This window comes from Sapajus apella, unplaced genomic scaffold, assembly GCF_009761245.1.
Source record: "Sapajus apella isolate SASKATOON/1434 unplaced genomic scaffold, GSC_monkey_1.0 scaffold34, whole genome shotgun sequence".
Classification (NCBI taxonomy): domain Eukaryota; kingdom Metazoa; phylum Chordata; class Mammalia; order Primates; family Cebidae; genus Sapajus; species Sapajus apella.
The window spans coordinates 15,633,547-15,658,702 of record NW_022436974.1 but is presented as its reverse complement, the minus strand read 5'-3'; the positions used below and the strand labels follow the sequence as shown (position 1 = coordinate 15,658,702).

The 25,156-nt window shown below is 36.8% G+C and overlaps 1 protein-coding gene across 22 annotated transcripts in view; it reads right to left on the bottom strand.

Moving 5' to 3' along the window:
• Nucleotides 1-2,654: 2,654 nt before the first annotated feature.
• SYTL2 (synaptotagmin like 2) overlaps nucleotides 2,655-25,156 on the bottom strand; it is a 115,420-nt gene continuing 92,918 nt past the window's right edge. For 14 of the 22 annotated variants that reach the window (XM_032295933.1, XM_032295935.1, XM_032295939.1 and 11 more), the window contains 9 exons: nucleotides 23,736-23,830; nucleotides 20,492-20,611; nucleotides 18,724-18,893; nucleotides 17,189-17,291; nucleotides 14,512-14,682; nucleotides 10,015-10,093; nucleotides 7,485-7,584; nucleotides 4,537-4,742; nucleotides 2,655-3,715 (listed from right to left, as the gene is read on the bottom strand). In XM_032295933.1, the coding sequence (XP_032151824.1) occupies nucleotides 3,570-3,715; nucleotides 4,537-4,742; nucleotides 7,485-7,584; nucleotides 10,015-10,093; nucleotides 14,512-14,682; nucleotides 17,189-17,291; nucleotides 18,724-18,893; nucleotides 20,492-20,611; nucleotides 23,736-23,830 (1,190 nt within the window). In that variant the 3' untranslated portion in view covers nucleotides 2,655-3,569. The remainder of the gene's footprint in view (nucleotides 3,716-4,536; nucleotides 4,743-7,484; nucleotides 7,585-10,014; nucleotides 10,094-14,511; nucleotides 14,683-17,188; nucleotides 17,292-18,723; nucleotides 18,894-20,491; nucleotides 20,612-23,735; nucleotides 23,831-25,156) is intronic. The other 8 variants (XM_032295941.1, XM_032295950.1, XM_032295951.1 and 5 more) reach the window with 4 other exon arrangements.

The following is a 25,156-nucleotide window of genomic DNA, read 5'->3' as shown; positions in this document are numbered from 1 at the left end:
ACAAAGAAGTTAAATAACTTGTCCAAGATCACACAGCTACTAAGTGCTTTAACTGAGATTCAGATATAAGCTACCTGTTTCTGGAGGTCACTTAATCACTACACTGTACTCCCTTCCTGATATAACTGGATAGCATACATTCTTAGAAACATTTACAGGAATAGAGAGGAGCAATAATCTGAAATCTGATCCCACATCCTGACTCAGGTACTCAGTGTGAGAGAGTGCCTTCTTTTTGTAAGGCTGAAGGATAACCAGTTCTTTTGGAAAAACCCAGCCAAACAAAAAAGGGAATAGTCTGTGATTGAATCAAGCATGTGGGGTCATTTGTTTTATAAAACAAACTAGTGAATAAGCCTTGGAGAGAGTGAGGATGAGAGTAGATGAGAGAGCAATCCCAAAGCAGAATGGGAATAAAAGTACAGTGGAAGGAGATAGTTGGGACTTTTTACTTGTATAGTGAGTATGAATGCCAGGGATCTGCAAAGATATCTAAGCAAGTTCCCTGGAAAATACAGCTGAGGGGAAGGGTAGTAGGCATCTCTGAAAGAAGCTAGCCTAGTTAACAGTAACCATGCTTTGGTGGACTGCTAGACCATGTGAGAAGTCCATGGAGTCCCCAGGATCCTCACCACTTACCTAGAAGCTACAGCAGTCATGGTAAATAGAAGAATTTACCTCTCTGAAAAGAGTCAGCAGTGACCCTTAGAAATTTTACTTCATTTTAAAAATAATGATATTTTGAAATATTTTCACTTGAGGTAAAAACAAATTGCATCAAGTCTAGCTCAATTTTGCCAGTGTCTATGCAACATCCCATTCTTCTAATAATGGACCACTTCCCTTTGGCCACAGGGTGGGCACATTACCCAGGCTGGATGAATCATATTACACCACACTCCTGCCCACAGTGAATGGTCCAATAGGTGGGCATATGACACAGACTTGGCCAGTTTCCACCATAGTTCTCTCAAGCTGAACCTAGGAAAGAAAAGTGCTTTAGCTGAGAAGTTGTGATGCTGAACCTGGCTGAGGTGCTATTTCTTACTCCCTGAAGAAGAGAGAGAGCATTTGAGTTTCTGGTTCCAGCCTGCAAGTCCCCAGAATAATCTAGGCTCCCGCAGTACTTCTTTATTCTGTGAGCTAACCCAGTATATTTCCAATAAATCCTCCTTTTTGGCTTATTTCCAGTTGGCTTCTGAAAAAAAAAAAAAAAAAAAAAAAAATCCCTAATGCATGTCGTTCAAGAAAATACCTCCAGTTTAATAAAATGTACTTTGAAGTTTTAGCAAGGTCTTTGCCTAAAAGTTACACTGGCTCAAAAGCATGCCAACCTGAGTTCACTAAAGAATTCAAGTTGCCTAAATTTTTTTGAGACAGGATCTCCCTCTGTCACCCAGGCTGGAGTGCAGTGGTATAGTCAAAGCTCACTGCAACCTCAAACTCCTGGGCTCAAGCAATTCTTCCACCTCGACCTCCCAAGTAGCTAGGACTACAGGCACACACCACCAGGCCCAGCTAATTCTTTAAGTTTTTATAGAGATGTGTTCTTGCTATGCTGCCCAGGCTGGTCTTGAACTCCTGGCCTCCATCAATGCTCTTGCCTCAGCCTCCCAAAGTGTTGGGATTACAAGCATGAGCCACCACAACCAGGCATGCCTATATTTTATAAAGCATGAAACTTACACTTAGCCTTCCTTTTGAACCAGGTAAGATTACATTTATGATTTATACTTTCCTTTTCATGTGAAACATCTCCTTGGACTTCCTGAGGCAGTCAGAATTGCTGTGGATAGATGCAAAGAAGGTGGGGGTTTCTATTATCCACTCTGGTGTTTTGAAGGTGAGGGATCGGGAGACAGGACAAGGCAGACAGTCCTGGTCCTAAATGGGGAGATAACGGAGCCAGTCTCATTAGTGCTCTAAAGCTGGCTGGATGCTGGTTTAACAGGTAACTGAAAGAAGAGCTGAGAAAGTCATTTGTACTGGGACGTGGCACAAGCCAGAACAGGGTTTGTGCTTCTGCCACTGTGTTCTAGGAAGTGTGACTCTAATTAGCTCATTTTGCCCTTACATAAGGTCAGAGCAGGAAGGAGAAATACAGTTGGACTAAGCATTCTAATAAAAGGCCTGGGGAGACAATGGAAAGGGCCTTGGCCTAGGTTAGTGGCTCTTATTGGCAAGTCGGTAGAAGATTCTAGTATCTATTTGGGAAAAGAGGGAAGTATTCTAGTTGTTTTCAATGACATTTATTAGATGCTCGTTGAAAGATCCCATGTTTGCCTGTCACTCAGCCTTTCTTGAACCTACATTAAATCAGTGCTTGTTTTGAGAAAATTAAGCTGGTTTGGGTCCTAAGGGAGAGTAATGTGCTTCATATACTGAAATCATCTCCAAAGCTTTTTAACTACTTTAAAAAAATTCCTTGAGATCTGCTATGTCCTTGAAAACAAAATAAATAAAAATAAAAATCCTACTCTTAATAACATAGCCAAAGTTGTCCACTTAGGGGAAATGATGCCCAGAGTTGCAGTGAAGACTATAGAAATATTAGAACAGTGGAAGTTCATTAGCCGTTAGGAAATTTAGATGTTTAGATATTTAGAATTCCTAAAATAGTTTATTTAAAATAAGAAGTCAGACTAATTTTCCCATGTAATTTAAATCAAATGATAATTTATTCTGACTAAGGATTTTTACAAAATATTTTATGAAAAATTTTACATATATAAGAAATACAGTATAACTGAAAAGCTTACATTCTAATTAAAACTTTGTTGCAAAACATGTTTGTGACTACTCTTATGCTGCTTTCATATAGTAAAGTTATAATAAAAACAATCATATATATGCAGGGTTTTTAAAAAATAAACTCATAAAAATACAGGCTGGAGACCTATTTTAGAATTAAGTCAAAACAAGCCAACAACTGAATTTCATCTATGCCCAGTGGGTGGCACTAAAATACATTTGAGACTTGTTTTAACTGCCTGTTTTCTCAAGGCAGAAAAACACCAGTAAGTTCAGTCTCATTGCTCTAACATGGAATTCCATATTTTATTAGAGATTACAGAGTAAATAGTTTCTTAAGGTCCAATTATTTATTATCACTGATGTTCTGTCTCCATTCCCCCACCCACTTTGAGTATCTTTCTGCTACTTTTTCCCATAACCTACGAGGTCCTGCAAGGGTACCAGACTCTCTCAACTGTGGCACAGAGCTGTGGTGTGAAACACATGATGGCAAACTAGAACATTCTGCTTGTTAATAACCCCCCACGTTTAATGTTCTGGGGCAGCTTTTTCTTTGAAGCAGCAGCAGAAATTCAATTTTCCTAGCTTGTTCAAATATCTTAATGTTAGAATCACAAATTACACATTTCGTTATTATTTAAATCCCGTGGGCCTTGTAATCAAAGAAGCACATGCAGATTGACTTTTACATGCTGTGTAGTATTCCTTAGTTGCAATAGATAGAAAGTGAGGATATTTGTCCACCTACTCAGATTTTCAAGATCAGATTCCACTGGTTTAGTAGTTTTCAGTGGAGGAGCCAGTGGAAATTGGGCTCATTTGGAAATCTTGGCAATCAAAAGCATTCTGAGAGGCAGTGTTGCTTCAATCCAAGTATTGGGGGAGTTTACCATCTTCTCCCAGAGAGCAACTTCCTCTGAAGTAGAGTCCATCCAGTCCACTGCAGTCCCATAACTTTTACCTGAAAAAAGGAAGGTTTGCATTTAGAAAGAAACAGCTCATTGGCAGATGGGGTTAGAGGGAAAGTCATTCCCTAATTATAACCACCAGTAGAAGCTAGGAAGAGCTTTCTTCACTGGGAGGGCAGGTACGAGACTCAATATAAGGAAGAAATGTTCAACTGTGTGAGTGACTCCATTTTTGTGATCATTACCATAATTCCCAGAGCAATGATATTTCTTCAAATTAATGTAAAGGCCAGATAAAAATTCATCAGGGGATAAGGGAGTTGGGAGGATTCCTACACTGGATTGGAGATGACACTAATGATCTCTAGGGAAGTGTGACTAAGGCTTTAGTGTCTAACAGACTCAATTTTGAATCTTGGTTCTACTGCTTTGTAGTTGTGTTACTTACTTTCTTGGACTATTAACATTGGTAACTACCTCACAGACTTGTGAGGATTCAACAAAAGAATATAAATAAGGCATTTAATACGTGACTGATGATCCATAAATGTTATTGTTATTATTCAAAGCATACATTTAGCTTTGAAGGACCATAAATGTCTCTGCAGGGCAGACTAGTGATGAAGGCTTTTCTGTCCCTGCCACTACCACAGTATCTTAAGCTCTATATAGACAAACACTTCACCTTGTTAATCCTCGTATCAGGAGCCATTAGCATCTGACATTTCTTTACTCATTTATTTCTCTATACTTAACAGATAACTATTTTCAGGATATCTCAGTTTTTATTGGGAAGAAGCAAAGCAACAAACAAACCGCTAATATCTCTGGAAAAATATGGCTCATAGAGAATTAAAAATGTAGCAAACAGTACCTGTTCCAAAGCCAATCCGAAGACCTCCCAAAAATTGGTTGGTTAATTTGTAATGGTCCCAGACAGTAAGCTCTACACAGGCTTCCGTCAGATCTTCAGGCCTGAATCCATCATACACCATAGTGTGGTTGAAGACAGGGTTGGTGGTTTTCCCTACAGCTCTTGTCTTCTGGCGACTTTTCCTACTTGTATCTGGAAGGATGGTGCTACAAAAAGAGGCATGATTGTGGGAGCATTTTAGTAAGATAGTGAACATTCATGCTTTCAATACACAACAACACAGCTATTAAAGATTGACAATGGAGGAAAAGATGTGGACAGAAAATGGTGCTGGTGGTGGTTTGGCAGAGGACAGAATTGAGGGTAGGAACACATCATGCTGAAAGACTCTGGACCTAGAGTTGGCTACACTTGGTTTGAATCCTGACTCTGCTACTTCCTGAGTGTGCATTTACTCAACCTCTCAGACACTTGCTTCTTCATCTATAAAATGGGAATGGTGATGCTGACTTCATAAGGCTGAAATTAGAATTAAATAACATATGCAAAACATTTAGCTCATTACCTGCATTTAGGAAGTGCTTAATATGCTAGTAATTAAAGATTTAAACATAAGACCTAAACCATAAAAACCCTAGAAGAAAACCTAGGCAATACCATTCAGGGCATAGGCATGGGCAAGGACTTCATGACTAAAACACCAAAAGCATTGGCAACAAAAGCCAAAACTGACAAATGGGATCTAATTAAACTAAAGAGATTCTGCACAGCAAAAGAAACTATCATTAGAGTGAACCAGCAACCAATAGAATGAAAAAAAAAAATTTGCAATCTACCCATCTGTCAAAGGGCTGATATCCAGAATCTCCAAGGAACTTAAATAGATTTACAAGAAAAAAACAAACAACCCTATCAAAAATTGGGCAAAGGATTTGAACAGATAATTCTCAAAAGAAGACATTTATGCAGCCAACAAACATATGAAAAAAAGCTCATTATCACTGGTCATTAGAGAAATGCAAATCAAAACCACATTGAGATAACATCTCATGCCAGTTAGAATGGTGATCATTAAAAAATCATGAGATAACAGATGCTGGAGAGGATAGGGAGAAATAGAAGCACTTTTAAACGGTGGGAGTGTAAATTAGTTCAACCATTGTGGAAGACGGTGTGGCGATTCCTCAAGGATCTAGGAATAGAAATACCATTTGACCCAGCAATCCCATTACTGGATATATACCCAAAGGATTATAAATCATTCTGTTATAAAGACACATGCACACATATGTTTATTGTGGCACTGTTCACAATAGCAAAGACTTGGAACCAACCCAAATGCCCATTAATGATAGACTGGATAAAGAAAATGTGGCACATACACACCATGGAATACTATGCAGCCATAAAAAAGGATGAGCCCATGTCCTTTGCAGGGACATGGATAAAGCTGGAAACCATCATTCTTAGCAAACTGACACAAGAACAGAAAACCATACAGTGCATGTTCTCACTCATAAGTGGGTGTTAAACAATAGAACACATGCACACAGGGAGAGGAGCATTACACATGGGGCCGGTCGGGAAGTGAGGAGCTAGGGGAGGGATAGCATTAGGAGAAATACCTAATGTAGATGACACAGAGATGGATGCAGCAAACCACCATGGCACATGTATACCTATATAACAAACCTGCACATTCTGCACATGTACCTCAAACTCTAAGTATAATAATAAAAAAAAAAATTTGGAAGCACAGGCTATCCTGATTAGCTGTGATAGCCTAAGAAATTTGTGTTACACAGAATTGAAAAGGAAGAATTTACTCTCCAGTTTACTAGATTTGACTTTGGAAATAAATTATTTTTTTTTTACAATCACTTATATTTCATTTATGATAACAATTAAATGAACTTTGACCTACCTTGCCTCTTATAAGTGGCAATATAAGACAATACACATGGCAATACAAGGCAAGAAAGTCTGTGAATGGTCTCAGAATGAGGCTGACTTGAGCCAAAAAATCTTACCAGCTGACATCTATAAATAATATATGTAGGGAAAATTGTAAATAATATCATCTACACAATTTAGATATATGTCACATAATATATTTATTTATTTAATAGAGAAGGGGTTTCACTATGTTGACCAGGCTGGCCTCAAACTCCTGGGCTGAAGTGATCTGTCTGCCTTGGCCTCCCAAAGTGCTGGAATTACAGGTGTGAGACACCTTGCCCCACCAGATATATGTAACATATATTAAAAAGCTACCACTGGTCTTCTGGTACACGATATATATATATATCCCATTACTGGATATATACCCAAAGGATTTTATATATATATATATAAAATTACTCAAGAAGCTAGGAGGGCATACTAATATCTGTTTAGTTATTATTTACTAGATGCCAGTCACTTTATATGTATAACAGAGAGAAGGGTTTGCCATTTAATAACCCAAACTATCTCAAGCTCTTGTGAGCTGACTCTCAGTAGCGGCTGATTAGCAAATCACTTTTCAAATATCTGCGGTCCCATACAATGACCCTTTGCAAATGGGCCACAAAACAGGTGGGATAAAGGAGAGAAGAAATTCTCCCTGCTCCATAAAGGAGCCACGGGGTGTGACGTCTTACTATTAGAAATTTAATAAATTCTTTTGAACTGATTATTGCCCTCACCAACAGATGTTTTCCCTAGAAGATATTACATACTGAGTATAAGATCACTAGTTAAATTTGACCTCTTACTTTATGATTTTAAAGCTAAATGAATCCTTGAGAGTTCATGATGTAGATTCCTCTAGTTCATGTCTCCATTATCCCAGGTAAATTCATTTAAATTATGAATGATGAGTCAGCATTTCAGATATAGAGAAATGAAACTAACCGCAAAGGCCAGGCTATAGAACTGATGCAGACAAGAGTCATTAATACTATTACCATTTAACGAAAGAATTTAGATGGCTTCCCCTTAGCAGTGGTAGATCAAGGCATTCCTTCACCCAGATGTGCACTTCTCCAGTTGTAGGAAGCTTTTTACCTGTAATAGAAAAAGGAGAGAAAATTTTCACTGCCAGTTCTCTCTTGGCAATACTGCATCCAAAGATGTCAGCCTAAAAATGTTCTGGCACAGAGATACTAGCTAGTACTTGATGATATCATCTGAACTGATTAAATCTATACAATCTTAACTAAGTCTTCCATAATCTGATTTTACTGAACTCAGATAGCTCTATAAAAATAATTCATATTATTTTAAGTACTATTATATCATTCGTTTGAGGTTTTGCCTGCTTCAACAAAATCAGACATCAAGAATGTGAATCACCCATTTAAAGTGATATTCAAAACATCTCAATAAAATGCATACACCTTTCAAACATTAATACCAATATCAATTGGTGCTGGTGGAAGACATTTAAAACATATTTGAGTATAAAGTAACCAAAACAGGTATTGGCTAAGGCATAGTCATTTTTAAGAGTGGTTTTATGTGTGTGTGTGTGTGTGCACGCGTGCACGCGTGTGTGTGTGTGTGTGTCTATAATTTTTTTTTTTTTGAGACAAGGTCTCACTCTGTCACCCAGGTTGGAGTTCAGGGGTGCAATCATAGCTCACTGCAGCCTCAATCTCTGGGCTCAAGTGATCCTCCCACCTCAGCCCTCCTGGAGTAACTGACTACAGACATGTGCCACCACACTTGACTAATTTTTTAATTTTTGCAGAGACAGAATTTTGTCATGTTTCCCAGGCTTGTCTTGAACTTCTAAGCTCAAGGGATCCACCTGCCTCGGCCTCCTAACGTGTTGGGATTAGGTATGTGTCACCACACCCAGTCAAGAGTGTGGTTACACATTTTATGGGGATATTGTATGTACATACATAATAGTTAACATTATGGGCAGATAGTTACTAAGAAGTTGGCTTAGTCTGAAATTGTTGTCTAGGCTGAATTCACATGAACAAAGGAATACTATCAGATTTTTCTGGATGAGTTAGCTAAATTAGTCAACCAAACAGTATTTAGTGAGCATCTATTATGTGCTCATCTCTATGCTAGGAACATCATTAGATATACAGAGAATATATGAAATAATCTATGCCCTTGGGAAATGTTTATAGTTACACTGGAGAGAATAATTCAAATAAAATGATAAAAATGTAATATACAGTGAAATATCAAGTTATTACTACAATGTTCTAGAAGACGATATGATCAGTGAGAGCTAATATAGTCAGAAAAAGCTTTGTGGAGGAAATGGGGCTTCATCTAAGACTTTAGTAAGTTGAGGAGAAGAGGAAGCCATTTCAGGGAAGAAGAACTACATGGGCAAAAACTCAGACATGGTGGCGTCCATCACAACACACAAAACCCCTGCCCTCTACTACCAAGTGATAGAAGGAAAAAGGGAAATGGAGTTTCTTTGAGTGTTGGCTATAAATGATAGGATACAAATTATATGCAAAAGAATCTACCTTTTTGGAAAATCCAGAAGTTACAAGGTGGTAGTCTGGCAGCAATTTGGCCTGAAAATATGCTTTGTTTGCCCTCTAATTCTTTTTTGGGGGGTGCAGGTATAAACTTAGAATGCTTTAGTCACTGTCCTCACCATCCATTATTTCTTCCTTTCACTAGCTTCACTGCCTGGTTACTGAAAGCATTTGAGTTTACAACCCCTGATTTCAGCCATAACATTCATATAGATTCTTAAAGAAACTAAGGTGGGGAACTTGCTTGGGAAATGGAGCAAGGAGCTGGATGGCATTCATTTCCTGCCAGTCTCTTGCTCCTTAACTGGGCTGAAGACCTGACAAGGAGGCAACTGATAATCTTGAGGGAAAAGCTTTATCTCTTAATGAGACCCTGAGAGTGGAGGACCAATGAGCTTTAAGTTCTCTGGGATTTCACATGCATCCTCTTAGTTCCCTCCTGTGAAAAAGAATACTCAAATTCTATTCTTACAGCACGATCAATAGGTCCAAATTATGAGCACAGGAATACACAAATTCTGAATACAGGCCATTCACACTGTGAAGACACAAACTTTTTGGAGAGTGAGGTAAAACATAAGGACCATAAACTAAAAAAAAAAATGAGAATTTTCTCATAGAAACAGAAAGTAGAATGATGATTACCATAAGCTGGCGGCAAGGGAAATTGCTGGTTAACAGAGAGTTTCAGATTTGCAAGATGAAAGTTCTGGAGATCTGTTTCCCAAAAATGTGAAAATACTTAGCACTATTCAGCTGTACACTTAAAAAATGGTGAAGATGGTAGATTTTATGGTTTTTGCCATAATAACACAAAAAGAATTTTTCTTATTTACAACTGTGAATACACTCATTTGGTCTATACATTACTAACTTGATAAGTTTGTTTAAGGCCTTACCTTTGAAAACACATAATAAATACTGGGAGAAGGAAGGGATAAGGAAAAGACGTAAATCTGAATAGAAAATCATTACATACCAGGAACTGGCTCTGGGACATACTGGAGAGCTAGTTTCATTTCCCCTCTGTTTTCTGCTTCAAGGGCAACTGGTGCTGTCTGAAAAGTGAAGAAATGTCAGCAGGTGTGAGACAGACTTTTCATCCTATTTGTTGGTACAAGTCCTGTTACAGAACCATATCTGTCCCATTTCTGGGACTATGTATCACTCGTGAGTGCTCTGGATTAAAATTTCTCTCTGCATCAGAACTGGACTGTTGCCTTTATACCTGAGCAAGCTAGGCTGTATATCTTGAAAAATCTTGTAGGATACCCAGAAAATATTTCAAAGCCTTTAGTCTCAAAGATGGTGAAGAAACCAGAATGGCTTTCTTGAAGATGGGAGAGGTTCCTTAGAATGCTTTAATTTTGATCAAAACACAACTATTTTGTTAGATATTCATTCAGCACATAAAAAATTTATTTGTATTACCTTTATTTGAAGGAGTATGAGATAGTGTGTGAAAGTAAGGGGGAAAAAGCTATTATCTTACCTTTTCAAAGCTGCACTAATCTGATTATTTTAGGCCAAATGCATAGAAGTCTGTAAGTGTAACAAAGACTGAACAATAATTTTCTAAATTTCTATCTGTTATTTTCAAGTACAGGTTGAGCATTCCTTATATGAAAGGCTTGGGTCCAGAAATGTTTCAGATTTCGGATTTTTTGAATTTTGTAATATTTGCATATACATAATGAGATATCTTAGGGATGGGACCCAAGTCTAAACACAAAATTCGTTTATGTTTTATATACATCTTCTACACATAGCCTGAATATAATTTAATATCATATTTTTAATAATTTAATGCAGTCTAACATTGATGGGCATTTGGGTTGGTTCCAAGTCTTTGCTATTGCGAACAGTGCCACAGTAAACATGTGTATGCATGCGTCTTTATAACAGAATGATTTATAATCCTTTGGGGATATATCCAATAATGGGATTGCTGGGCCAAATGGTATTTCTATTCCTAGATCCTTTAGGAATCGCCATACTGTCTACCACAATTTGAACTAGTTTACACTCCCACTAACAGTGTAAAAGCATTCCTATTTCTCCATATACTCTCCAGCATCTGTTGTCTCCTGATTTTTTAATGATCGCCATTCTAACTAGCGTGAGGTAGTATCTCAATGCAGTTTTGATTTGCATTTCTCTAATGACCAGTGATAATGAGCTTTTTAAAATATGTTTGTTGGCTGCATAAATGTCTTCTTTTGTAAAGTGTCTGTTCATATCCTTTGAAATAACATTTGAGCACGATTTCTTTAGTGGAACTGTTTTATTGTATAGATACTAAGTTATGGTTTGTAACAGTTATTTATATTTATCACTTCCTACTATGATGGACTAGCTTGGATCAGGTCAACCCCTAAACTAAGAACAATTTAAAAGGCAAGATTTTAAATATCAATTTGAAAGTGCTAAAGAACTATTAACACAGAGAGGACCCAAATGAACAAGATCTTAGAGTCTGACATTCTTCTCTGCTTTTCACTTTGAGGCATTTAAGTAGTGCCAAACTGAGCATATAAAAAGCCTAACAGAAAGAGACTGAAAAGCTGAGCAGGGCTTTTAGCAGTTTCATGAGGCTAGGGAGACAAAACTTGGAGTCCACAGCCTGCCAAGAAGGAATGGCACAGGAAAAACACTCTAGACCAGTGGTTCTCAAAGTATGCTTTCTAGGCCAGCGCATTGACTGGGAATCTGTTAAAAATGCACATTCTTGGGCCCTTAAACCTTGGGAATAGGGCTCCGAATCTGATGGGTCTTTTTTGTTTTTGTTGTTATTAAGATAGGCTCACGCTCTGTTGCCCAGGCTGGAGTGCTATGGCGTGATCTCAGTTCACTGCAACCACCACCACCCAGGTTCCAGTGATCCTCCCATTTCAGCCTCTTGAGTAGCTGGGACTACAGGTGCATGCCACCAAGCCTGGCTAATTTTTCTGTATTTTTTGCAAAGGCAGGGTTTTCCCACATTGCCTAGGCTGGTTTCCATCCGACTACTGGACTCAAACAATCCACGCCTTAACCTCCCAAAGCGCTGGGATTACAAATGTGAGCCACCACACCCAGCCCCAGAATCTGTGATTTAATAAGTCCTTTAGGTAAATCAGATGCATGCTGATTTTGAGAACTACTCCCCATGGCTTTCAGTTGGAACCTCTTAAGGGCCTTAGCGTACGAAAATGGGCAAATAAAAACCAGACCAGATCACGTGAAAACTCGGCTGGTGCTTCAGAGTCAGTTCATTCCCAGATTAAATGAAGGTGGTCTATCCCTGCTTTCTCCGAAACCGAAGTAAATCCTCCCAAATTATCCCTAGAACATTCTCATATGCAATACCCCACATGATTAAAAAATGAACAGGCAAACAAGACAAAGAACTAAGTGTCCAAACTAAGATTTTAAAAAATAGATAAGCAGGACTCACAAATGTTTAAGATATTGGAATTACCAAATACATATGTTAAGTAACTGTGCATGCAATATTTATAAAGACAATGTAAGACAGAGAATTTTAAGACAGAAACAGAATCAAAACAGAGTCAAAAGAAAATATAATTTTGAAAATATAAGTTTTATATTACAAATTCCCTTAAATTGTAGATGGTTTTACAATTTAAAATAGAATAGACACAGCAGATAAAATTATTGAACTGTAAGAGGTTAGAAAAAACAGACTGAAATATAAGAAAAAAGAATATACAGAAAAGAGCATAATAGACATAATGGACAGAATAAAAAGGTGTAACATACATGTAATTGGAGTTTTCAGAAAGAGAGGAGAAAATAGTGGGACAAAAGCAATATTTGAAGAAACAATTGCTGAGAAATTTTCAAGGTGATAAAAGATACCAAAACACAGATAGATTCAAGTAGCTCGGTGAATTCCAAACCTCAGGATAAATTTTCAAAATTACACCTACGGTCATTATACTACAACTGCTAAAAATCAAAGACAAAGAAAAGTATCCTAAAATCTGGAAGCAGAAAGAACACATAACCTTCAAAGGAGCAAAAATAAGATTAATAGCTGACTTCACAACAGAAATGACCAAATACTATGAAATGACATCTTCAAAGCACTGAAAGAAATAACTGTCAGCCTAGCAATAGAGCAAAAATATCCCTCAAAGATTAAGGTGAAAAAGATGTCATGATAAAAAGAAAATCTGAATCTGTTGCTAGGAGATATTCACTAAGAGTAAAACTAAAGGAGAGTCTCCAGCAGAAGAAACAACTCCACAGAGAAATCTAGGGAAGGATAAAGAGCAATGGAAAGGCAAATATGTGGTTAAATCTAAATCAATAGACTGTATAAAACAATAATAGTAATGTCTTATGGGACTTAAAATATATACAATTAAAACATGAATAAAAATTGCACAAAGGATGGGAGAATGGGTAAATGGAGTTAAAATGCTTGGTTCCTTTCATTGCTCTGGAGGTGGCAAAAGTTCTCATTTATATTACAGTTTTAACTCAAGGATGCATATTTTAATCTCTATAGGAACCAATAAAAAAATGAAAATAAACTACAACTGACATATTAAGAGAGGGGAAAAAATGGAATAATCATCCCAAAGGAGACAATTATGAAAACAGGAATATAGGACAAATGGTAAGATACTAGATTTGGACCCAAACATGTCACTAATTACATTAAGTGCAGATGGACTAGATAATCCAATTAAGAGACAAATATTTTAAGACTGGAAAAACATCAAAACTACTGCTTATAAAAACATGTCTGACCTACAAGAATTTTAAAAGGCTGAAAATCGTAAGATAGAAACAAACTTCTAATCAAAAGGAAGCTAATAGAGCTATGCTAATACAGGCAAAGTAGATTTTAAGGCAAGAAGCAATACTAGAGATAAAAGGGAATTTCAAAATGATAATATGATTAATTCATCAAGAACAATTCTAGTTATATGTATATGTAATAAGACAATCACAAAATAAATACAGTGAAAATAAGACAGTCTCAAAAGAAATACAGTGAATCAAAAACAATCAAACTAAAAGGAGAAAAAGACAAATCAACAATTGTAACTCTCATAGTACACAAAGACATAAAGTCCATGAGGATATAAAAGATTTGAGCAACCAGTTTTAATTTAATTGGCAAATACAGAACATTACATCCTTTAACCATCGAATACACTTTGCTTTCAAGTGACACATGGAACATTTATCAAAATTCAGCCACTTATTAGGCTAAAAGTAGGTATCAAATTTCAAAGACTTGAATTATTTAAATGACCTTCCTGATGTCTCTGAAACATTTGTGTTAAATGATTTAAACATTCTCCCAATAATCTTTTTTACGTTTTCTTTTTTTTTCTCTAGTTTAAAATTATCCCAAACTACAGATCAGTTCTCTGAATTAAATGCAATTACGCTTTTACCCATACACCAGGCCCCACATCAACCAACCAAATAAACAAACAAAAAACTCCAGACTTACCTTCCGCTTCAGAGGGTACCATCTCAATTGTTTATTCTGTTTGTTGTCCCAGTCCCATGTTTCCAAATCAAGTTCCACCTCCCCTAGGAAACTATTGCGCTTAAATGTATCCCGATGCCAAACAGACAGGTTCAGTTTCTGTGTCTTTAAGATTTGTTTTTCGATTTTATACTGAAGTTCAAAAAAAAAATTAAATGATGAATAACATTACTTGATGCCAAAGTTATGACACAGAGATGAAGAGAAAATTCATCTGTGTATGCCAGATTTTCTTATCTGTTAGGCTTCAAGTTCCCAAAATATTGCAAAGTCATCTTATTCTAAGTGCCTTGTTTCAAAGAGCTAAAATCCATCTTTCATAAAAGCCGATTTGCCTCCTTACTCTGGAAAAGCAAACCAAGGCTCAAATATCATAGTTGATAATAGCTCTCTAACAATAAAACCCAATTTTTCCATTTTTGGTGAATATTTTGAGACTAGATATAATACAAAATTCAGTCTAAAATACAATTCAAGTTTAACCTGATTCTATGTTTCCTACATAAGAACAAGGTATTTGTTAAAACAGTCTTTTTAGAGCAGTTTTTGGTTTATAGCAAAACTGAGCAGAAAGAACAGAGTTCCCATATACCATGTATGTATGCTGCCACACACACACATACCTCCCTATCAACATCCCACACAGATGAGGTATTTTTCAAAAAAAAAAAAACTTGTTTTTTCCTGCTTCATATGGCCAAGTAGAAAAGATCTAGCATCCTAACAGTTTCTCATCTCAAATGTAGTTTAATCTTTAATTATATATAATCAGGGAAAGGACAATAGTACTTCTAATCTAAAAATAATTTCCATTTGGCTTTATGGTGTACTACTTGAATGTCCATTGTGGTTGTAGCAGGTCTGCCTTTCTCTGAGCTTAACATTTAAATTAGCTGGCTTTTCCCGAGTATAGGGTTGAAGTAGCTGATCCAGAAATAGCTAGGGTACTAGGGTATATCATAGTCAAACTGTAATTAAAAACTTGCTACAAAAATTCTGCAGGTAGTTAATTCAGACCACGGATGACTGAGTGTTGACTTAACTGCTTATTTTTCCAGAGGATGATCAAATGCTTGGACAGAGTTTTCAGAAAGAGGGAATGAACAACACCTATTTTTAGTTTTAAATGATCTGTTAGTCATGACTAAGGCAGCATGATGTAGTTTTAGGGGAGAAAAAGAAAATAAGCCAAGGATACTTTCTATTCATCTGTCCATTTATTTTTCCATCAAACATTTTTTGAATATCTATCCCAGATTAAGGATCAAGACTTATTAAATGCTTAATGTGTGCTGATCTTTCATACAAATTAACTAATTTACTGTTCTCAACTGCTAAGGTAGGTAGGTAAGTACTATTATTACCTTCCTTTTGCAAATCTAAAAACTAGCATCATCCCTACTTGGCAGATCTGAGGTGCCCAGAGACACAGTTTATAAACGATCCTGAGTTGGTCGCTACCCTCATGGAACTTACAATTTAGTGGCAAGGAAGACAATTAAACCATTAGTTAAACTGCTAACTGTTAATATATCATGCTATAAAGCAAGATTATTGAGGTAGCAGACAGCAGGAGAACTTAGGGGTTAAGGATAGCCCCTCATAAGAGAAGGCATTTCAGACAGTGTAGGACGTTGCTGGGAAAATAATGTGCTGAAGAATACTCCAGCCTGAAGGAACAGAAAGTTTCAGAATTGTGAGAAAATGTACTTCCTAAAAATAATAGAAAAGAATACAGGGTGACTGGAGCAAAGACTATGAGAGGGGAAACTGAGGTTAGAGTTCAGGTTGTGAAGGGACTGGTGTGCACGTTAAGAAATCACACTGCCACATGTGTACCTATGCAACAATCTTACATGTTCTTCACATGTACCCCAAAACCTAAAATGCAATAAAATAAATGGAAAAATAAAATAAATAAATAAATAAATAAATAAAAAGAAAGACGACTTTGACCCTAAGGGTTATGGAAAGCAGAAAAATCGCATAATCAGAATTGTGCTTTTGGATCACTCTGGTTGCAATGCTCAACTTTATCAACTGGTTTTTTTTGGGGTTTTTTTTTTTTTTTTTTGAGAGGGAGTTTCACTCTTGTCACCCAGGCCAGAGTGCAGTGGCATGATCTCAGCTCACTGCAACCTCCGCCTCCCCGGTTCAAGCCATTCTCCTGCCTCAGCCTCCCAAGTAGCTGGGATTACAGAAGCCTGCCAACACACCCAGCTAATTTTTGTATTTTTAGTAGAGACAGGGTTTTACCATGTTGGCCAGGCTGGTCTCGAACTCCTGATCTCAAGGGATCTGCCCACCTCAGCCTCTTAAAGTTGCTAGGATTACAGGCGTGAACCACTGTGCCTAGCCAAGCTGTGTGTTTTTAAGTAAGTTACCTCATTTATCCAGGTTTCATTTGCCTCTTCTGTGAGATGCAGATACCAACACCAGCCTGCCAGTGTATGTATGGGGAGTGAATGAAATAATGTATACAACACTCATGGTGTTTTGTCTCAAACAAAACAAACAGAACATTTGTATTCCTTTCCTTCTGTCTTGGTGACTGACTTTATCCTGTAGTGCTACTACCCAAAGACATGGTAAACAGGTCACCATTTAGGAATTTTCTATAGAGAGAGTTCATAGATACCCGCAGTATTTCGTTATACACTGGATTCAAGGTTTTCTTCACTACGAGTGTTTTCTTCTTGCCCATTTTGCCTCTGTCTGGTAACAAATAGGCTTTTACATATCTAAAAAGGAGAATTGAATAGACAAGAAAGTCAAAGAAAATAAAAGTGATGTTTCCACCTCTATTTTTTAAAAATACATTGAAAGCTGACAGCAGAAATAATTATTTCATGACACTGAGAAAAGCAGTGAATAACAAATTTTCCCACCAACATCTTTATACTTAAATGTGTAAAGGGATTTAGCGGAATTGATCATTTAATATTGTTTTGAAGATTTTTAAGGGACATTTCCTTTTTTCCTTTGGCCTTAACTAATACACAGGGGTGGGAAGGGACAGAAAACAGACTTCAGGCTGGGCACAGTGGCTCATGCCTGTAATCCCAGTATTTTGGGAGGCAGAGGCGGGCGGATCACCTGAGATCGGGAGTTGGAGACCAGCCTGACCTACATGGAGAAACCCTGTCTCTACCAAAAATACAAAATTAGCCAGGCAGGTGGCACATGCCTGTAATCTCAGCTACCTGGGAGACCGAGGCAGGAGAATCACTTGAACCCGGGAGGTGGAGGCTGCAATAAGCCGAGATCATGACATTGCATTCCAGCCTGGGCAACAAGAGCAAAACTCCATCTCAAAAAAAAAAAAAAAAAGAAAGAAAGAAAGAAAGAAAACACACTTCCAACATAGAGCTTAATCCTGTTAGTTTGCTTCTAACTGAGAAAACACTTTGGTGCTTATAGTATTTTAAAGTTTTTGTTACTGTCTTTTGAAATGAATTAATCTTACTTTACACCTAGTCAAGTTACCTTCAATGTTAAAAAAAAAAAAAAAAAGGATGTTGAGCTCAGTTGTTTTTATAATAAGAGTAAAAGAAAAAAGGATTAGGCTTGTCTCAGCAAAATAATTAAGACTGCATAGGGATAAGTGGGGAATACCATTCAGCATTTGCAAAAAAAACTGAAGTGCAATCAAACCTGTGATTTACAAAAAAAAAATTTAGTAATTTCCCCTAAAGTTCTGTAAGCTATAATTTAAATATGAAACCTCTCTCATTCTAGACTCTTTACTAGTTTTATACCATTGCGCATCATGAAGTGTGTCCCACATGTCTCTAATTTTGTAACAAGTTTGAGAGTGTGGTGGAAAGAGACAGGTTCGGGTCCTCATTCCTCATTTTGCTCCTATCTGAATTAACATATATGGGTTACTTGTCTTCTATGGCCCTTGCTTTCTTATCTGTAAAATGAAGGAACTAAACAAGATGACCCCAAAGGTCTTTCCAAGTTGAAAAATTTTGTTCTTCCCTGTAATTTTTATAATTTAATGTTTCAGATATGAATTTATAGAACAAAACAGCATTTCTCCTCAATTTTTCAAACATTCTTTTTAACATACACACACCCTCCCTCCTTTTTGATTACTTTAAGATCAATTCCTATAAGATTGACAGTTTGAGAATTAAGGGAAGGTAGGTGACTCCAAAAAGTACTTACGGGTCTGAACGCTGTTTTTTTACATCCGCTGCTGCTAGGTCTTTACACTGGGCCACAAAAACATGCAACTCCTTCAGTAACTCCACATATTCAATTGCAAACTGAATATTTCCTTTAATTTCCAGATTGCCAAAGTCTCCACTGTAAACACTCATCACACTGCCACTCACCTGAAAGCATCAGAAATACAGAGTGTTTGTCTCTATCTCATTCTTAAACCAAGCACAAGGATCATGGATAAAATCCTTGCTAGCACTATTTATTTAGCTTACTTATAAAAGCAGTTAACTCAACACAGTATAAAGACATATCTTTAAAGACAACCTGACATGATATACATGACTAGAGCTTTTTGTTTTGTTTTGTTTTGTTTTGTTTTTGAGACAAACACAAACAAAACTCTGTTGCCCAGGCTCGAGTGCAGTGGCTTAATCTTGGCTCATTGCAAACTCCGCCTCCCAGCTTCAGGTGATTCTCCTGACTCAGCCTCCCAAGCACTGGGATTACAGGCACATGCGACCATGCCCAGCTAATTTTTGTATTTTTAGTAGAGACAGCCTTTCACCATGTTAGCCAGGCTGGTCTCAAACTCCTGACCTCGAGTAATCTGCTGACCTTGGCCTCCCAAAGTGCTGGGATTACCAGGCATGAGCCACTGCACCCAGTTGGCTAATGCTTTTTAAAAAATTTTCCCTATAAGACAGATGAAAAGTGAAATGCAATGTTATTTAGATGCTGGCTCATTTCAAAGCAGGGTGATTTTATGCTAGATGGCATTCAAAGTTCTATATTCAGGCATGCTTAATATTTAAAATCCAAAGGAAAGAAGATGTGAGAAAACCCAGACACTCTAATCACAGTGACACATTGCTGTATCAAATTTCCAATGCATTAAAAAGGAATTTTACCATGTTACCCATCCACTGAATCTAGGAAAATGCTTACTGAGTCATGCGCTTTTAGAAGTTAGGAAGGGTAGAAAATGGATGATTGATGAAGAGAGTTTAAAACCTTCCCAAGGGCAGATGCTAGATTTCCGTCAGTAGAAACTCAATTAAAATAGTTTTAAAAAAAGGTTTCAGAAACAAAAGGCTAGCAAGAATTTAAGCACAGCTTTATTATTTGTTTAGCATACCTGGTGAAATATATGTATAAGTATGTATATCCAAGAAATACTCAGTTAAGTGTATGTAGATATATTTTTACACACATGCTACGTGCACATACGACTTCACCTTATGCAAGTTCTATGTAAAGTCAAATTGTCAGATTCCCTTAAACCAAATCTGAGTTTAAGGAGCTTTCCTTTTAAAACGCTGTTCAGATACCTTCTAAAAGGCAAAAAATCACCTCTTACATTCTTTCATGTCAATCAGTATAGTTATTCATCAGGATTACTAAAAGAGAGGTACAATTCTGTGCCTGCAAACAGTATATAAAAGCATATCTGATGCAAGCAGATTTTATCATAGTTACCCCATTTGTTGTACAGAAAAATTTAGTGATTCATTTTCTTGGCAATTTATTTGTGAAGTACTTACGTCAACAACAACAAAAAAACCCACAAACATATATTTATGATGGATATGAACCCCTTTAGTCTAAGAAAAAAAGACAGATATAGCTAGCCAGAAGCTAATTATGGATTAGAGAAACTGCTTGTGCCCTAAGAAATACAGCAGGAGGCTGTTTCACAATGAGCATGAGCATGTCAGAGTGAGGTTCAGAAATGCGGAGAGATATTAACATGGAGCCTTTGTTTACATACAGAAGACAAGGACGTCATGCCAGAGGAGCTGCTAAGATTGGTTAAAGAGCTCGGGCTCTTCTTGTGTCTGCTGAGCTGGTAACTGCTTTCTGATGCTGTATCTGTTTCTCTGTCATCACTCTACAAAACAGCATATGATATTCACAATATTTAAATTCAGAATGAGTCAAGATCAGAATCTGTTTAGGCAAAGATGATATTTTGGTATCCCACTGACGTTTCTGCAAGGTCAAAGGATGCTAGTGCTAATTGCTAGGGTATGGGATTCAGGATGGAGTGGGTGGTCTGCCTTGACCTCATCTAAGGAGGTGGGCAGTGCTTAGCTACCAAAATAACAAAGTGATGTTTTTCACCTACAAAGTGGTATCTCCCAAAGTGCTACAGAAGACAACACTATTGTGACCTTTTTACCGTTCTTTCAATATTATATATTTATTTTCCTGGAGAACTCTATTGGTATATATAAGAAATTAATCTTACCCAGATAATATAAAAATCAACTGTTAAAACCAAAACGTCATGTTTAATTCCTATTATTAGCATAGCTGTAACTTCTCTAAAAATCAAATCTTTTACTTGAGACATTACTAAACTAGCAAAAAAAGAAATGCTAGTCTGATCTGTTTCAACTCAAGGCCATATATATTTTTTAACTTCAAAAATTTTTAAGCTTCCCCTTACATATTCCTATGTGTTATTGTGCTTATCTTTTTATTGCTAGAGGGAAGCATATTAAATTATACATTCTACCCACATTAGATTTTAACAGTTTAAAAAAAAAACACCAGTAAAATACGGGTATTTATTTTAAATATGTCTGAGGAAGTATTTACCTGGGACAAGAAAGAAAAGTTACAGTAACAAATTTTATTATATTTGAATCTAAAGTGTATTAAATAGTAGCTTTTAAAATTTATGATTCAGAACGAGCTCCTTTTAGGGTTAGAGAGCTTATGGAACATTGAGTGGCACCAGGGGTTAAGGGACACCTTTATGGAGGAGTAGTTAGCTCATGCCAGCATATTCCAGGACCATGCAATTATGCATCAACATAATGGATGCCATATCAAATGCAGATTAATAAAGGAGTTAAAGAAAAACAAAATTAATGCTTTACGTGGATAAGAATCCTTTCTCCAGGATTAAAAACAATTCATATCTTTTAAATGTCTCTGTTGTTATACTCTCTCCCCATATGCTGACAGTCGTTTCCCTCTATTTTAGCACATACTACATTCTACCTAGTATATCAGATCATTAGTGAATTATTGGAAGGATAGGACTCTGCCTTGTTGATCTGGAATGGTGTTTTATACATAACTGACGCTCAATAAATGTGACTGATGATAAGTCTCAAAGGGAACAGATGAACAAGGCCAGATTGCATTTCCACTTTCTTTAATATCCAGTTCAATCTTACATCCCATGTAAAATGATACATCTTAATTCTGGCATCTCTGATACACAAACCCAAATGATTTGAACTCTCTTCTGTGTGGAGCTATGAGATAGCAGGTTAAAATTGAAGAAAGGAGAAAAATTTAAAACTAGGAACTTATATAATTTGCCTCATATATATATATATATAATATATACATACATATATATATATTTTTTAATTAGACAGTCTAACTCTGTCACCCAAGCTGGAGTTCAGTGGCACAATCTCAGCTCACTATAACCTCTGCCTCCCAGGTTCAAGCAATTCTCCTACCCTCTCTAGTAGCTGGGATTACAGACATGAGCCACCATACCCAGCTAATTTTTTATATTTTTAGTAGAGACAGAGTTTCGCTATGTTAGCCAGGCTGGTCTCTAACTCCTGCACCTCAATTGATCTGTCCACCTCAGCCTCCCAAAGTGCCAGGATTACAGGCATGAGCCACCATGCCCGGCCTCATATGTTTCAACTGCATGTCATGCCTACTGTTGACATCTAGCTAATGAATTGGTTCCAAAGAATGAGTGATTCTTTCCTAACGAAACTGTAATATGTGCTCTTAACCATATATAAGGGCTGAATATTTGCAGATACAGTTCATCGAAGGTCCTAGAATGGACAAAAGGATACCAAGGCCAGTGACAGAACATAATCTATGTGTTGCCCAGAGCTTTCCTCAACATTCCATCTACTAAGAGAATGCTTGATAATGAAGCCTTTTATTTCACCGTTAGAAATCAGACCAAAACCACAAACAGTGACAGCTAACATTTACCAGGTACTCATTATATGCCAGGCACCGCACTCTGTGTTTTCCCTGTATTACCCTACCGATACCCCACAACCTCACGTGGTAGGTGCACGGAAACCAGACTCAGAGAAGGCTCTGACTATATCCAAGATCAGGAGAAAATTAGTATCATAACCAGAACTGGGGATGTCTGGATCCAAAGCTTAGGCTCCTAACTACATGACTGCAAGAACATGGAACCTGAATTAAAGTCCTAGATCTACTCCTCAGTAGCTATTGGATTTGGGAAAAGTTATTTAACCTCTCTAGGGTTCTTTCTTCATTTATAAAATGAAGAGAATAGTCCTTGCCACATATAGTTAGTAAGAGTTAGATGTCAGAATGAGTATTAGGTACCTGACACATACTAGGTACTCAATGAATAGTAAATTATAGTCATGTGCTTTCTTGAGACAAGATAGTCATTAACAGCACACAAGTTGGATCTGTGCTCCAGTCCTGGTTAAACCCCCTTCTAGCTGAGTGAGTTTCTTCACCTCCCTTAGTCTCAGTTTCCTCAACTGTAATGTGTGGGGATAATGATGGTGCCTGCCTCCTATGGTTGTTGAAGGATTAAATGAGATAATATATGTGAAGTGCCTGGCACCCAGTAAATACTCTTTAAAGCTTGCTGTGTCAATGTTACTTTATTAGCAAACACTTTCAAGCTAGTCATGCTACTTAAGTTTTCACAAATTACTCTAAACTACAGAGGAATAATCAGTTCAAATACCTCCCTGGATTTCTTATTTTATATTTACTTTAAAACAAAAGTCACATTCCCAAATCTATGCAATTCGACTTCACTAACCAAAAGGAGTTACCGTTTGAGTCAAATGAGAGTGCCTTTCCATGTTCCAGGATCAACACTACCTCTATTGACTTGAAAGGCAAGGGCCAGTCCTGCCGACCGCTTTGGTCTCTGCCACAGTGGAATACAAACACACCAACCTTGGCATAGTAATTCCAACCCATTGTCTCCATTTTTCTGAAGGTACAAAAGACAAACTTGCCTCATCTTGGAGAAATGCTGGAACAGACTTGCTCATCCTTTTGAGTTTGTCAGGGTGAGAAAATGGATTATCAGGCTGTGTAGGCACTGTGGAAACTAAACAGCAGCATTTCCATTTCAAAATTATTCTTGTAGTTGTCATACAACATTAGACATAAGTTGAAAACATTTTTATTTAATCTATGAGCAAACATTTTTTTGTAAAAAAGTTGAAGGCACAGTAGTTCACATGCACAGGAACGTGAGATAAGCAACATGCAGTTTTTATAAATTATATATAGAGACAACAAGCAAGGAGTTGAACCAAATGCAAAACAAAGTTAATTTTAAAAACACTAGTTTTTATTGAACTGGAGCTGGACTTGAATTATACTGTCAACATGAATTGGTTTAGCTTATTTTTTCACATCAGAGCTTCAGACCACAAGGTCTGTATTTTATTGGTTCATCTCCTTGAGATATATTAATTACTAACACACTGCAGGCCAAAAAACTATTTCATCTGGACAGTCAAGATTTTTGTACACAACTCAGTAAAAGTGTTCTGGCTATTGAGTGTCTAAAAGTAGGTTTGTTTGTTTACTGATCATGAGTATTACTTTTCTGATAGTGTTTTTCACTCAGAATTATAAAATAAATACTATTTTTTCAAAATAAAAATTATTCAGATACCTTGCTGATTCAGAATTTTCAATATACCAAGGCCAAGTTAGAATGGTTAAAGTTAGGGTACTCTAAGAATTTAATAAGAAAATATAGTAAATGTCTTCTTTCTGATATAGGAAGTATATGTGTAGAAGGCACAAGAGGAGGGTAAATTATAATCCTAATTTCCATATACCTAGTTAGAAAACGATTTTCTTCTCTGTGTAAGAATCACAACATCTAAGCTTTTCTTATGGTAAATCATAGCTCTTATAATGAATAAGTTAATATTTTTCAAGGCGCTTAGTGCCTACCACAGAGTAAGTTCTATATAAGTATTTTCTACTCAAATAAATATTACCTGATAAAGAATCTTAAATTATATTGTGAATGATACAGATACACTCACTTTCTGATTAAAAGAGATATTAGGAAAATAGGTAAAAATCAAATTATATTTCTATACATAACGCAAAAGACTCAAATTCATTCCTAAACATTAAATTCATCTTTAAAGAATCTCATGAAAGAAAAACTAAAAAGTTAGCTACACATACTAAAGATATCCTTGCTCACATAGCAATTCTTCCCTATCCGTAGGCTCACAGAGGTAAATGCACATCAAAACACATTTATGGTGTCTCACTAAAATGATACCAACTTTAATCATTTCCCATTAAACAACAGTGTGTGTGTATTAGAGACAGTTAGACTGGTAGCAGTGTAAGATTGGACCATATTAGGTCCCACAATATGGTCCAATAAGAATGCAAAAAC